This window comes from Ambystoma mexicanum, chromosome 1p (assembly GCF_040938575.1).
Source record: "Ambystoma mexicanum isolate Mex_15411 chromosome 1p, UKY_AmexF1_1, whole genome shotgun sequence".
In the NCBI taxonomy this organism is placed as follows: Eukaryota; Metazoa; Chordata; class Amphibia; order Caudata; family Ambystomatidae; genus Ambystoma; species Ambystoma mexicanum.
Window position 1 is genome coordinate 711,852,095 of NC_090921.1, and position 14,363 is coordinate 711,866,457.

Consider the following 14,363-nt stretch of genomic DNA (forward strand, 5'->3'; position numbering starts at 1 on the left):
CGCACTTAGATAGCATGTCCAGACTTAGAGAGAATTGTGAATATTAGCATGTCCACAGTTAGATAGAATTGTGAATATTAGCATGTCCGCACTTAGATAGAATTGTGAATATTATCATGTCCGCACTTAGATAGCATGTCCAGACTTAGAGAGAATTGTGAATATTAGCATGTCCACACTTGGATAGAATTGTGAATGTTAGCATGTCCAGACTTGGATGGAATTGTGAATATAAGCATTTAAGTCCACACTTACATAAAATTGTGAATACTAGCATGCCTAGACTTGGATAGAATTGTGAATATTGGCATGTCCAGACTTGGATAGAATCTGTGAATATTAGCATCTAAGTCCACACTTGGCTAGAATTGTGAACATTGACCTGCGGACCTTGAATGTTAGCATGCGCGCACTCAGGTGAAACATGAATGTTAGCATGGCCACACTTGGACAGAGTTGTGAATATTAGCCTGCGTCACATCTAGATAGAACTTTGAATATTAGCATGTCAAGACTTAGATAGAATAGTGAATACCAGCCTGTCCAGGCTTGGATAGAATTGTGAATATTAGCATGTCCAGACTTGGATAGAATTGTGAATACTAGCATGCCTAGACTTGGATAGAATTGTGAATATTAGCATGTCCACACTTAGATAGAATTGTGAATATTGGCGTGTCCAGACTTGGATAGAACCGTGAATGTTGGCCTGCGTCGCATCTGGATAGGACTTTGAATACTAGCATGTTCGGACTTAGAAAGAATTGTGAATATTGGCATGTCCAGATTTGGATAGAATCTGTGAAGATTAGCATCTAAGCCCACACTTGGATAGAATTGAGAACATTAGCCTGCGGACTTTGAATGTTAGCATGCCCGCACCCAGGCGAAACATGAATGTTAGCATGGCCACACTTAGATAGAATTGTGAATACTAGCCTGCGTCACATCTAGATAGGACTTTGAATATAAGCATGTCTAGACTTAGATAGAATTGTGAATATTAGCATGTCCACACTTAGATAGAATTGTGATTACTAGCATGTCCAGACTTGGATAGAACTGTGAATGTTAGCATGCTAAAGGTCTGGTGACCCACTAACCAATATAAGCTCAAACTCTCCATACTTATCTCACTCAAAAACTCACACAACCATCTCTCGCACACAAAGCCGCACGCACTTCACAACACTGCAACAACACATAAGCCGGAGCAACAGCACACGCGGACTGACACCGATCCAATACCCGCACCAAAGCTCAGTTTCTGGTGTATACCGAGCTGAAGCTGCCAACAGAACACCACTCCTCTCACTATCCTACTCCCTCTCACCTTACTAACACTTGAACCTTATCATTTACAGATCCGCCAGAGCGCCTGGGGACCAATTCCGTTGGTGACGTTGCGCGGTACAAATACCTTTAACATTTAACATTTAACATTTAACAATGGAAAACTCAGTGGTCCCGGTTTTGGTAGTAGGTCTTCATAGCTGGCGGCCAGGAATGCACAATCTCAGGAGAATTGCTGCATTTTACAACTTAAGATAGTGATAGCTTGTGAACAATCAATTGTAATGAACAGTAACACTTAAACCCCGTTCTCCAACTCCTACTAAAACGTAGTTCCTGGACAGCCACTGTCGAAAGTTAGTCCTACTTTTATGTCAGTTGCCTTGTCCCGGTTTTTTATTTTTTTGTTCTGGCCACCCTGGCTAGCGTGCGCTGAGGAGGGCACTCGAAAGAGTGTGCCAACACTCCTCAGCGGAGCAGCAGCACTACTGCCGATGGGACAGTGACATGCTCATGGTGGCAGGCACTGAGTGTGGCATCCTGTGGGTAGGAGGCTGGTTCAGGCCACTGAGCGACTAGTGTCTATAAATAAGGCACTGGGTATTTATGGCACAATAGGGCGCGGGAGCGCCGTTTTCACACTCACTGCTGAATACGCGCACATGAAGGCGATTGCAGGTGTCACACTTCCCACACCCAGCTTCCAGGGCGCCCAATGGCATGCCCGGGGGTGTGCCAGGGCAGGGCGTCTCCACACCTTCCCTGCAGGTGTGGTGCACTGCCTATGGGCGGTATAAAACAGGTCCGGGCAGGGAGGGGCTCATTCCAAGTCCCGATCCAAAGGCGCAGGTTGGACGGGAGTAACGGTCACCTATACAGTCAGAACAGGGGGTGTGCTTGCATCCCAGGGAGTGGGCATTGCGGTTTGCCCCCCGGAGGAGTGCGCCGATTCTAACCCAAGGAGGCATTTGGCTGGAACGCGGACCCCAAGGAGAGGTTTTGCTTTGCACCCCGGGGAGCGGGCAGTGACTGCATTCCAAGGACAGGGAATTACTTGGCAACTCAAGGAGCGGGCACCGGACACAACAAGTGACACCGGGCGCAGAGACTCGCGAGGATGGCGCCTCAAAGCCCGTCCGCCGGCATCTGGGTGCTAGTGGCCCTGCTCAGTTTGGGTGAGTGGCGACTCCTTTTCGTCCTGTTCTGATTTGAAGTGAATTCCAGCCCTCTCGCCCCCGGCCCCACCCCCCACTGCAGTCTGCGCCTCTTGGGGGGCGACTGCGAGCAAAAGAAACATCTGTTCGGACCTGGGAGAGGGGAAGTATCTGGGGTGTATAGACATATGGTCACATGCATGAAATAGACCGTCCCCGTTTTCCACGTTTACCCCCCACGCTGTCCCCTAGACGCGTTGCTTCTCTCTTCTGCGCACCTGTCCCCTCCCGTTTCGTTCGCGTCCTGTCTCGCGCCCTCGCACGCGCCTCCCTGCGCCCTGTTGGTCTCCACTCTTGCTTGATGGTGTATTCGCTAGGCTGTTCCTCGCTCGGCTCCTTTCTCTTCGCTCCCAGCCGGTCTCCGCCTGTGCCTTCTCCGTCTTCCTCCATTCTCACGCGGTCCATCCGTCTTTCTCACTTCTCCTCTCTGCATGTCTCTTGTGTGTCTGGTTTTGCTCTCTCGCCTTTGTCTTCCTTCAAGTCTCTTTCTCCTTCTTTCCTTTCGTTCCGTTTCCGTTCTTCTCTTCTTTTACCCTCTCTCCAGTCTCAATGTCTTTCTCTGTTCCCTTCTCCCTTCTCTTCCTCTGTGTCCCTTCTGTCTCTCTCTTCCTCCTTTCTCGTATTTCCTCCTCCTTATTCCCGCCCTCTTTTGTCCTTTTCCCTTTCTTCTCTACCTTTCTCTTTCATTTCGCATGTGGTTGTCCCATTTCGCTTTAGTATTATTCTTTGCGCTCTGATACTTCTCTCACTTTTCATTTTCGTTGCTGTTTTGCTCTTGCGTGTCCCTTCTGTCTCTCCTCTTCCTCTTCTCTCTACGCCTTTTCTCGTTCTAGTCGCATTTTACGCCAATGTCCACCTGCTCCCTTGGCAGTCCCTAAGGGATGCCCAGGCGTTCCCCCAAATGTCCTCCGTGCACCTCTCTGCCCCACCTTTCCCTAGGACGTGGTGGTGGAGAGGGGGAGTTTCTTCCCTGGCGATGCCAACTTCACTCGCCCCGTGCGATCCCGCTTTTTCAGTTTGAAACAAGCGCAGTCTCCCCAAGTGACCTTATTAGCGCCATGGGCATGTTGGCGCTATGGCCATTGGACCGTGGTAGATATTAAGGGGAGGGACCTGGGGCAGAACAGCCTGGGTCGCTGAGGAGCCGCAGCCCCCATCTTGCTGTCCAGGGCCCTGTGTGGTCTACGGGGCCGGCGCTATGATGTTATCTCCCCTCCCCCCTCTGCACCTCTCGGGAGGCTCGGGCTTCTGCGAAGCGAAAGCGGGGGGTTTGGTTACCAAGGTGGGCTTTGTTTATCTTAAATGGCGGTTCCCAGAGGATCAGGGCGGCGGCTGGGGATGGGCGCCTGGCGGGGCTCCCTGCCGGGCCACGTGATGCATGGACAGGCCACCCGGAGGCAGTAGCACGGCTTTATCGAAATCCCTTTAGGAAAAGTGCCCGTCCAGATGCCCCCCCCATCACTGACCCTTCCAGAAGCCCCCTCTCCAACACATAACGGAGGCAATAAAAGGTCACGTGACGTGTACTGAAAGTTGGACACACGTCTTCCCCAGATAAACACCCACTAACCTATGTTATCCGCTGGGTGGTGCATGATAACCAGTCGGCACTACACGCACCCAGATCAGTTTCGGAGACTGCTGATCCGAGCCAGGGAGTAGCAGACCCCCGGCCAGGCCGGAATTGTTTGGTGTAGGTTGAGGTGTTGGGGAACAGGAGACTCTTGGGTTGGCTTTCGAATGCAGTGAGTTTGGATGTTGGGGATTAAGGGGTCTGTATGTTTCTTAAGGCAGGTGGGTTTGGTGTTATATTAGAGAAACCGGTGGGTCTGCAGTTCTCGGTATGATCAGTGGTCGAAGTGAGCGGGAACAGTCGCAAGCGGCGTTCCAGTACTTTTATTTTGATCTGTTTACCATTCCTCTACCTTTTACGACCATATTCACCATTCTGTATAGAGGATGTGCCCATGCATGTCCCCGTGCAGGTGTAAAGTGTTAGTGACTTGTCACTTAAACTATTGCAAAGCCGCTGCTGCAGCACCTGGTTACATGTTGCACTAGGCTTCCGCCTACCCTCTCCCCTGCTTTCGGTCCACTTCTACCACTGGGGATGATGGTGGTCTGTGGTGGTTTTCTGAACGCTGGTAGGTTTGCTGTTGGGGGTCAAGCGATTCTATGGCTGTTTTCTGAAGGGTCGTGGGGGGTGTTTGCTTCTCTTATCTCGGGTCGCAGTGACGATTGCAATTCTACGTTTCTTGCCCAACCTCCCGTCGTCCTGCAGCACAGGTTGCTACTGGTACCACTTATGGTTTCCATAGTTCCCCCATACTTCGTTCCTTGCACTGACTGGCTTTTCCCAGATGCATCGTCCACCGTGCATTTTATGGTCAGGGTGCAGAATACTTGTAAGGTGCGTTTTTTTTTATCTTACCTCCCGGGGCGCTCATTATGCTCTCAGGATGCCCGCGGCTTCCTGTTCCTCAGTTTCGGTTATCCAGGACAGGCGGTCAGTCTTTTTCCATCACAGCGGTCAAACTCAGGAATTCTTTACCGCTCGTTCCCCGAGCCCCTGAAAATCATCCCCAGTTGAGATGCTTTTTGAAGAGTCATCTCTTTCAGGCTTCTGCTTCTAGCTATCCCTGCTGTATCTTCTGCGGCAGGATGCCTTTGGTGAACGTGCGCTATACAAGCATATACATACATACATATATATGCATATATAGCATGTCTATAACATGACATGATGTCTGATGTCGGCGGTAGCTGATTTTTGAAGGGCAGTGTGTTGGGTGATCATGCAGGTCTGTAGTTTTCTGAAGGGTCTATGGTTGGGTGTTTGGGGGATCATGTGGTCTATGGTTGCTTTATCAAGGCCGGTAGATTTGAATTTGGGGATGGGGCAGTTCTGCAATTGGCTTCAAATCGTGGTATGTTGGGTGTTAGGGCATCAGGGGCTCAGTAGTTTTCCAAACGGTCGTACATTGGGTGTTGGCAGATCATGTAGTCTGTAGTTTTCTGGGGGGGCCGTATGTTGGTGTTGGGAGATCATGCAGTGTGTGATTTTCAGGAGGTCGTAGGTTCGGTGTTTGGTGGATCATGTGGTCTGCAGTTGTTTTCTGAAGTGTTGTGGGTTGGGTGTTAGGGCATCAGGGGCTCTGTAGTTTTTCATAGGGTCGTTGGTTGGGTGTTGGGAGGTCATGTAGTCTGTATTTTTCTGCGGGGGTGGGGGTCATAGGCATACCTGCCTACATTTGAAAATCAAAATTCCCGAGATTTATGCCCTGCCCACAGCCACACAAGACTCCGCCCATTTGCAACCAGCTCCGCCCATACGCCCCACCCCCCCTGTCAAAAAGGTAAACTCTGTTGTTGTAGTCTTCAGTTTGCTTACTATAGCATTGAAAATCATTCAATTCTATAGTAAGCAAAATGAAGGCGGCAGCACAGCCGAAATAATAGTGCTTTCAATCCAATGATATGGATTGAAAGCACTATAATTACGGCGGTCGGGGATCGCATTGAGGGAGCAGCTGCCTTGTTTCTGCCAAAGGTCACGCCGAGTTGCTGTTCCCCTCTGGGAAGCTACAATCCAAAATGGATGAATTATACCAAAATCTGGACACTTGCCTACTTTGTAAAACTTTGACTTACAGATTCGCACTTACCTATAAATAGAGTATATATTTCATATGATATGATAATAAAGGGAACATTAAGTTGAGCGCTAATGGTGTGCTGTGTAAATGTCGAATAGAAAAACAAAATCAATATTCCAATATTTACAGATGAAATGAATCAGATAATACTAATAATACCGATAGAACCACAGCTATAATATAGGCGCTACATGGCACCTGGCAGTCAGATCAGTTATTGCCTGACAAACTGAGGAGTTCAATGCAGAGGCGCAGGTGAAGTGGTCTCTGATTGTTGTTGTCCGCTCCTCTGGGGCCACGCAGGCAGCAGTATAAAGGGAGGCCTTCAAAGAAGCCAAGGTGGAATTTGGCAAAGAATGAATGAGCTGGATTGGATGGCGGAAATGCCATCATTAATTCTTTGCCAAATTCCTCCTTGGCTTCTTTGAAGGCTGGTGGACCAATGAAGCTCCCATCCAGGCCCTTAAGGCGCCAGTGGGTGGCAGGTCCTGCAACCTCAAGTTAGTCAGGCAAATGAACAAGGTCCTTTTTTCTTTTTTTTAAGAGGGATTCGACTTGTAATAAGGCTTGAAGCCGGGGATGCATGGGGAGCCGGCTTGAGGAATGCTGGAGGGGTAGGGAACATCGCTAGGGATGTGGGGAATCTAAATTCCACAGGTGGAATTCATTCGAATCCAAAACATTTCTGTCAATTATGCCTCTAGCTACATTTCTGGGGGAAACATGCAACGCGTTACATTTCTGGGGGAAACATGCAACGCGTTACATTTCAGGTTTCCCTCCACAAAATAAGTCAAAAGCACAAACAAAGCGACATTTTTTTTAAAAAAAATAAAACATTATTTACTGTTTTTTTGCAAGCAAAACACGCTAAAAACTCAAGATAAGATTTTAAAAAAATCTTTTTGTGAGAAATGACCAACCAAAATAAAACAAAATCCCTATTTCCCCTCTCAAATCTCTTGATACGTGTTATCAGCCAATGTTGCCACATTCATGACATGTGTAGGAGGAAAATGCCCAATTTCAGACAGTCGGGCCCTCGTGATGATAGTGCAATGCACCCTTGACCCGACGCACATGGCGTCAAAATAAAAGACGCGCAATTGCTTGCGGCAACGGATCAGAAAAGAACAAATATTTGAGCCTCGTTCAATGCTTTATACTAGTTGCTAGGACAGCCAACACGAGTTTCGACCCTGCGTGGGTCTTTTTCAAGGATAACAGCTTGTGTCTAAGGATTGAATACCATTCTGCCATGCGAATTCCATCAGCGGGTATTTCCTACAATTCCACCAGGTAACCTCAGCCTGACATTCCAGGGGACAGTTGTCCAAAGCGAGCCAGCACAGGCAGGCCCAGAGCAGCATGGATCCTGTCGGTGTTCTGGTGTCTGCATCCTCACGATAACAAGTAGTTTTAATGGACTCTGAGAGAGCAAAAAAAAAAATGGATTACTTAACTTAGCCTGAGATTTCATCCAAGTAATGTCAAAGTGCTTATTCAATTTGCATTCTTTTTAAAACACATATTGGACTTGCAACCTGGCTCATACGGAAGTAGTTCATTTGATTTTAAATTGATGTTCAGCTATTTATGAAAAGAAATACGTTTCCGTGAAACGATATTAAACCCCTTTATAGAGACGTAACTGTACCAGCCCCAGCCGCCTGCACCCCTGTGCAAAATAGCAGGAATGTATATTTATAATTATAATTGTTATTTTATCACACGCTTAATTCCAGCGAGTGGTTTCTAAGCACGGGATCGGGATGCGATCCTGTTTTGCGCTACGTTGTCTTGCTTCCTCACCAATTTTTTTCTTTATTTCATAAATTTTTTTGTTTTTGTTTTTCAGACTTTACACTTTTACAACACTATTTTGTGCATGTCACATTTCATTGGGGGAGATGGAGGCCTGTCATCTTCTGTTTTGGGGACTTTCGAGTGTTGACAGATGGGTTAGGGTAAAGGTGGACTGGCCCCCGGGGCTCCGAGAGGATTTGAAGAGCTGGGAAGGGACAATCCAATCGCAGGGTCACCCACGGTGGAAAGGCTGGTAGCTCAGGGGCCGGAACAGCCTCAGGGTCCCCAGCCTCTGAAAGGCCCGTGAGTCCGTCCCATCGCAGGTGCAGCTCTAATAGGGCGCTAGGGCCGGGGCAGAGTCAATTCCATCTCAAGCACAATCGTCTCGGAAAGGATGGTAGGGCTGTAGTGGAGTCCGTCCCATCTCAGGCTTAGAAACCTCCCTGAAAGGATGGCATGCCTGAGACGCAATCAAGCCCCCTCCCATCTTAGGTTCGCCTACCTCTGATAGGAGATAGGGCTGGCAAGGGTCAGTTCCTTTTCAGGTACGCTCATCTCTGAAAGGATGGTGTAGCCAGGATAGCGTCAGTCCAATGTTAAAGGTTGTTTATCACGTACTGCTGCCACCTGCGTGGTCTGTAGGTGCTCGGGCGGTTCTGTAAAATAAGAAGTGGGTGGTGGGAAGGTTAGTGAGAGGAGATGGAAAAGAGCCAGCGAGCTGTGAGGTGCTGTTGGCAGCTTCAGTTCAGAAGTACTGCTAGTTGAGCTTGGCTACGATATTCGGAAGGAAGTCACCGTGTGGTGTTGTGTAGGATTGTGTTTGTTTTGTGGTTGTGTGTTGTGAAGTCCGTGCGGTTTGTTGTGCTGTAGAACTCTGGTTGTATTTCTTACAGAATGTCAGAGGTGTTTGCCAGAAAGTTGGGTTTAGTGCGGTTTTTAAGTGGCAGTCGTAATCATTGATTTTGTTGATTAGTTGTGCCTAACCCCCCCCTCCCCCCATTGCCCTTCTGGATTTAATGATAAGTGTTGCCTCCGCCATCAAGGTTCCTATGCTTCTCTGGCATGCTGTATGCTTTCTGATTTCTTTTGGGCAGTTCCTAATTCTGGCACGGTGACATGTTCCCTGCCCTAAGGGGGATGCGAAGGGGATGAATAGTTCTCTTCCTTGCTACCCTTTGGGCATTGTCTGGTGCATCACTCTTGTATAATTGTTGCCTCTCACTGCCTATGCTGAGAGTTTCCCTACTCTGATTTTCACTCCCAGTTATACCTTAAGCCTCCTTCCCTGGTCCAATCGTATCAGGTCTACCACCTTATCCTTTTTGCGGTAGTCCCTGTTTAGTGTATGCCGGGGGACTCTCTTTCCAGTCCTATCCCTTATCCCTACAATGTTTTTGGGTTACTTTTGTTGTTTTGGCTGGTTACGAGGTGTGTGGGCCCTGTTCATTAGCTTCCAGCGTGTTCAGAGCTGAAGAGCCAGGTTTTAAGAAGTTTCCTGAACTTGGTATGGTCCACCATAGTTTGTATTTCCCTGAGAAGGGAGTTCCATAGTTGCACTGCTATGCAGGAAAATGCTGATCCACCCAGTTTTTACTTTGTATAAGGTTTGGGTTCTAGATGGATGTAGTTGCAGGATCTGAGGGTCTTAGTTGGTTTGTAGATGGAGAGTTTCTTTTGGATAAATTCTGCTCCCTGGCCGTGTATTGCTCTGTGCGTTATACACATTGTTTTGAAAGTGAATCTTTTTTTTTGCCCAGGAGCCAATGCAGCATCATAAGAGCTGGTGAGATGTGATCTCTTCTGTTGAGTTTAAGGAGAAGTCTGATTGCTGCGTTTTGTATTCATTGCAGTTTCCTTAGTAGGTAGTCTGGCATTCCAAGGTATATGCTGTTAGCCTAGTCTACCCTGGACATGATGAGAGATATGATGGCCAGTGTTTTGTGCATGAAGGAGAGGAATGGTAGGATTTTTTAAATCATTTGTAGGTGGAAGAAGCACTTCTCGATTAATGCATTAGCTTGTGGCTCTACTGTTAACTAATTTTGCATGATGATTCCAATGTTTTTTTATGGCTGCAGATGGTGTTGATTGGGTTTCAAAGTTCTATGGGCCATGGGATCCACTGGTCGTTTCCTTTGACTTCGGGTGTAATCATGATTTCTGTTTGGTCTGGGTTGATTTTGAGTTCGTTGATGTTCATCCATTGGTACAGCTCGTTGACACAGTCTATTAGCGGTGTGTTCTCTTCTTGTATGCCACTGAATTTGAAGATGATTTGTGTGTCATCTACGTAGTTATAGCACGTTAGTCTGTGTTTTTTTATGAGGTTGATTAGCAGTGTCATGTAGATGTTGAAGAGTAGTGGTGATAGCGATGGGCCTTGGGGTACTCCGCAGGTGGTGTCCCGCGGTGTGGATTTGAAAGGTTTTATCCAGACTGTTTCTGTTCTTTCCAAGAGGAAACATTTGATCCATAGCAGTGCTGTGTCACAGAGTCCTATTTCTTCCAGTCTTCTTATAAGGATATTGTAGTTGACTGCGTCAAAGGTGGCTGAGAGGTGTTTGAGATTGGTATATAGTTTCAGAGGTCTTCCACATCGCCCATTGTGTCCTTGAGTCGAGGTTTGGTGTAGGCCGGTTTGAAAGCTCTTGGTACTTTCCCTGTTGTGAGTGACCGATTGAAGAGGTTTAGTAAGTATTCCGATGGTGTGTCTTGAGTGAAGATGGATTTGTAGATGTCTGGGGGACAGGCGCCATTGGGGAACCTGCCTCGTTACTCTTTTTGACCAAGCTTAGTCGTTTTTCTCTTGACAACTGTTGGAAGCAGCGCATTTTGTTTGGTGGTTCAGGAATTGTTGGTAGATGGCGCATTGTCGGGTCGGTTGGTCTGCTTTGTATGGCTTGGTGTATGCTGGCGATTTTGTTCTTGAAGTGATCCGTGAGATCATTGCATAGTTTTTGGGAGGGCTCTGGGGAGTTGTTTTATCCGGGTGGGTTTCTTATCCCATTTACGATGTTGAATAACTCTCTTTGAGTGTTGGTGGATTTTGTGATGCGGTCGTCGTAGTGTTTCTTTTCTGCTTTGGAAATTTCGGATTTGTATGATTGGATGTGCAGTAGGTATTTTACCTACCTTAGGTTCTGGTCGTAATTTCTCCTCCAGTCTTGTTCTAGTTAATGTTTAGTTCTTTTCATTGCTTTTAGTTTTTGTGTGAACCACCTAACCATTGCTTTCTTTCTTGATGGGTTGAGTATTTTTTCTGGGCAGAGGGCATCTATTGTTTCTGATATCCGTTTCTGGATCAGGTTTGCTTTTCCGTCTCAGTCTGTTGCATCCAATGATGTGGCAGTTGGTTCTGAGATTTCGAATAATTCTTCTAGGTTACTGTTCTTGATGGTATTCCCATTTCTTTTCCAAATTGGTGAGTGTTTTTGTCGATTTGTAGATGGGTCTGATGGTATTTGGTTCACAAGCGGGAAGATGAGGTGGTTACTCCATAATATTTGGATGGGCAGTGCTGTTGTGATCAGTTTTTTTGGCAAAGATTGGGTCCAGGGTGTGTCCTGCTGTGTGTGTCGCTCTTTTCACCATCTGTCAGAGGTTAATTGTTGCTTGATTAGGGTTTTCTGCAAGTTGGGGTTCTCGTCAACAAACCATATGTTGAAGTTCCCTAGGATGACTAGATGGTCATATTTGATGGCTAGATTTGTGACTTCTTCTATGAAAGTGGCTGTGAAGACAGCATCGTAGGAAGGAGGCCTGTAGATGAGTATGAATGTACGGCTTGATTGTGGGTCTATGGTAAGGTGGAGGATGAGGGATTCGCAATTCGGGACGTTTATTGGCTCCACTGTTTTAATTTTCAGGGGTTCTTTGTTGGCTGCTACGAGTCCTCCTCCTCTTTTTCCTTTTCTGCTCACCTGTTTGCATTTGAAGTTGTCAGGTTGGCAGCTGTCTAGTATGACTTTGTACTTTTCAGGTAACTAAGTTTCTGTGATGAATAGGATGTCAATTCTCCTGTTGCAGAGTAGGTCATAGATCTCAGTTGCGTGTTTGGACATAGATCTGGTGTTGATCAGATTCCAGTGTAGTTTTCTTTTCAAAGTCGCTCGATATGTTCTGCATCTTTGAGTGGTCTTGTTGGTGGTTCTCCTTGTCGTCTTTGGGTTGTTCAGAGTGTTCTGTTTTTCTCGTGTTGTGGTTGAATAGGTCGGTTACATTTCCAATTGGGTTCATGGCCTCTTTAGGCTCCTCTTCCGATTCTGGATGGAGTTGGCAGGGGTTTGTTTGTGGTTTGGTGATGCATGGAGTGAGGGTTTAAACAGAAAATGGACCGTTAGATCGAGAATGGCAAGAGACTGTTAAATATTTCTACACTTTCTATTTGGAGTTGTAATTTTTAGAGGGGCCACAGAACAGATCACCAGGTCAAGCCTCTGGTCCATACCACAAAAACGGTATCGCTCTGCATCACATTTCCTCACGTCCGTGGTCCATTATGCATCTTGTCACTTTGCAGTTGTTTCTCATACTGGGCGTCTCGTGTGTACGAGAACCTACTGCAGAGTGACAAAGCTGCAAATAGAAAGTGATAAAGACTGTTAATCACCTGCACAGCAGCTCGGCCGAGATGTTTTCCAATTGCCTGAACATTTAGGATTTGGTCCACATCTTTGGACTACCTCCAAGATACAAGTTGGAGATGATGTCTCCTACTCATGTACCCCGAAGTGAGACATAAAGTGTACTCAGCTTCTGTCCTGAAGAAGATTGGTATAATAAAGGGCTATATTTCGCAGCGCATAATAATCAACTGAAACATGTGTCGACTAAATACCATCTGTTGTTGAACAGATAGACACACCTATTCAAGAAAGGGGTTTACAAATACTTTGTAAATAATATTTGTTACCAGGTTATACACAATATGAAAACTATTGTTAATATGGAGAAATATGAGTTGAGTATGAATGATTGAGTGCGTCTGTGTGGTGCAGTGAATTGAATAGGAGTTGTAATTTATTATGTGATTGATGCATGTTTATTGGAAACCATCGCTGATCTAGCACCACAAAATAATTGTTTTGTATTTGGAATACATTTAAATTGCTTTGTGAAAATGTTCACCACTCTCTTGCCATTCTCAATGTAATGGTCCATTTTCTGTTTATGACTTTATCTTACCTGGAGGACCGTACAGTATCCCATGTACCCTTTTATTTTGTGAGTGAGGGTGTACCTTCTCAATCTTCTAGTTGTTTCTGCTTTTTTCCTTTGGGGTCCTGATATCCTGTTGGCGTGTGTGGGCATCTGTTCTGGTGATTCACTTGTTGCGAGGTATGCTGTACGGTAGAGTGATTTTGATCTTGTTTTAGGGGTTGCTTTTATCCCTGTGATGGTCGTCGGTGTGTGTTCTGTTGATGTTCAGGAGTTTGTCAGAGTGGGGTTCTGTTGGGGTTCTGTTTGGGATATCTTTTCTTGTCGGTTTCTCTCGTGCCGGGTGTTTCTCTGGCGTGGAATGTTCTGGTCTTCTGGTAGTTTTCTTTTTTCTTCAGGTTACCTCTGGGTTGCAAAAGACTTCCTGTGATGTGGTGTTATTGGGATTAAAGGGGCGTTGCCCCTCCTGTGTTCATTATTCCTTATTTCTGTCTGCCCTGTGGTTGTCCTCCTTATTGGTTTGGAGTTGGGTTTCTTTCAATGGTAGTTTCCTAGTGGGTTCTCTTTCAGAGGCGCAACGTAGGGAGTGTTGAGAGTGGCGCAGTTGGGTCAGAGGTTGGTGGTGCTCTCGCGCTGTGTGCGGTCTTGGTGATCTGGCTCTAGACGTTGTGTGGAGGGATGATGGTTGATGGGTAGGACTCAGTGGGGATCCTACTTTAAAAAAAATATAGCTTTTTTTTGGCAGTGGTTTTATCCGCTAGTCTAGTTGTGGATTAAGGCTGATCAACACAATTTCCACAAGGGTGAGATATGGCTAACTAACACGGTCTGAATTTTGAAAATATGGCTGACACAATCTGCCTAAGTGTGAGAGATGGTGAACTAACACAGTCGGCCTGAATGCAGAATAAGGCTGACTAACACCATTTGCCTAAATGCGAGCAGTGATTAGCATGGAACTGTGGGTTGTATGCGACAGGCTAAAAGCTGTTAGCTAATGTGGCAGGGTAAGTCACGTTAGTGCTACTCGTACACCCTACATGCTTGCTTCCAAATAACCAAAGAAGGGCTGGGACTTTCAAGCTGAAACAACAGCCTTCTCTCGTCCCGACAATCTCATCGCAGGCACAGGCCTATCGGCGCAGGCAAACATCCATCGGCCCTGGCGTTAGCTACCTGTGCACGCGGGCGTCACCTGCTTGGTAGATTTCCGTGCCACCCCTCCCCCACAGGAGGG

General features: G+C 46.7%; 1 protein-coding gene across 1 annotated transcript in view; it reads left to right on the forward strand.

Moving 5' to 3' along the window:
- The first annotated feature begins 2,120 nt into the window (after positions 1-2,120).
- Positions 2,121-14,363, forward strand: part of MUC1 (mucin 1, cell surface associated) — a 221,826-nt gene continuing 209,583 nt past the window's right edge. Inside the window, exon 1 of the mRNA XM_069650134.1 lies at positions 2,121-2,468. Within this exon, the coding sequence (XP_069506235.1) occupies positions 2,411-2,468 (58 nt within the window). The 5' untranslated portion in view covers positions 2,121-2,410. The remainder of the gene's footprint in view (positions 2,469-14,363) is intronic.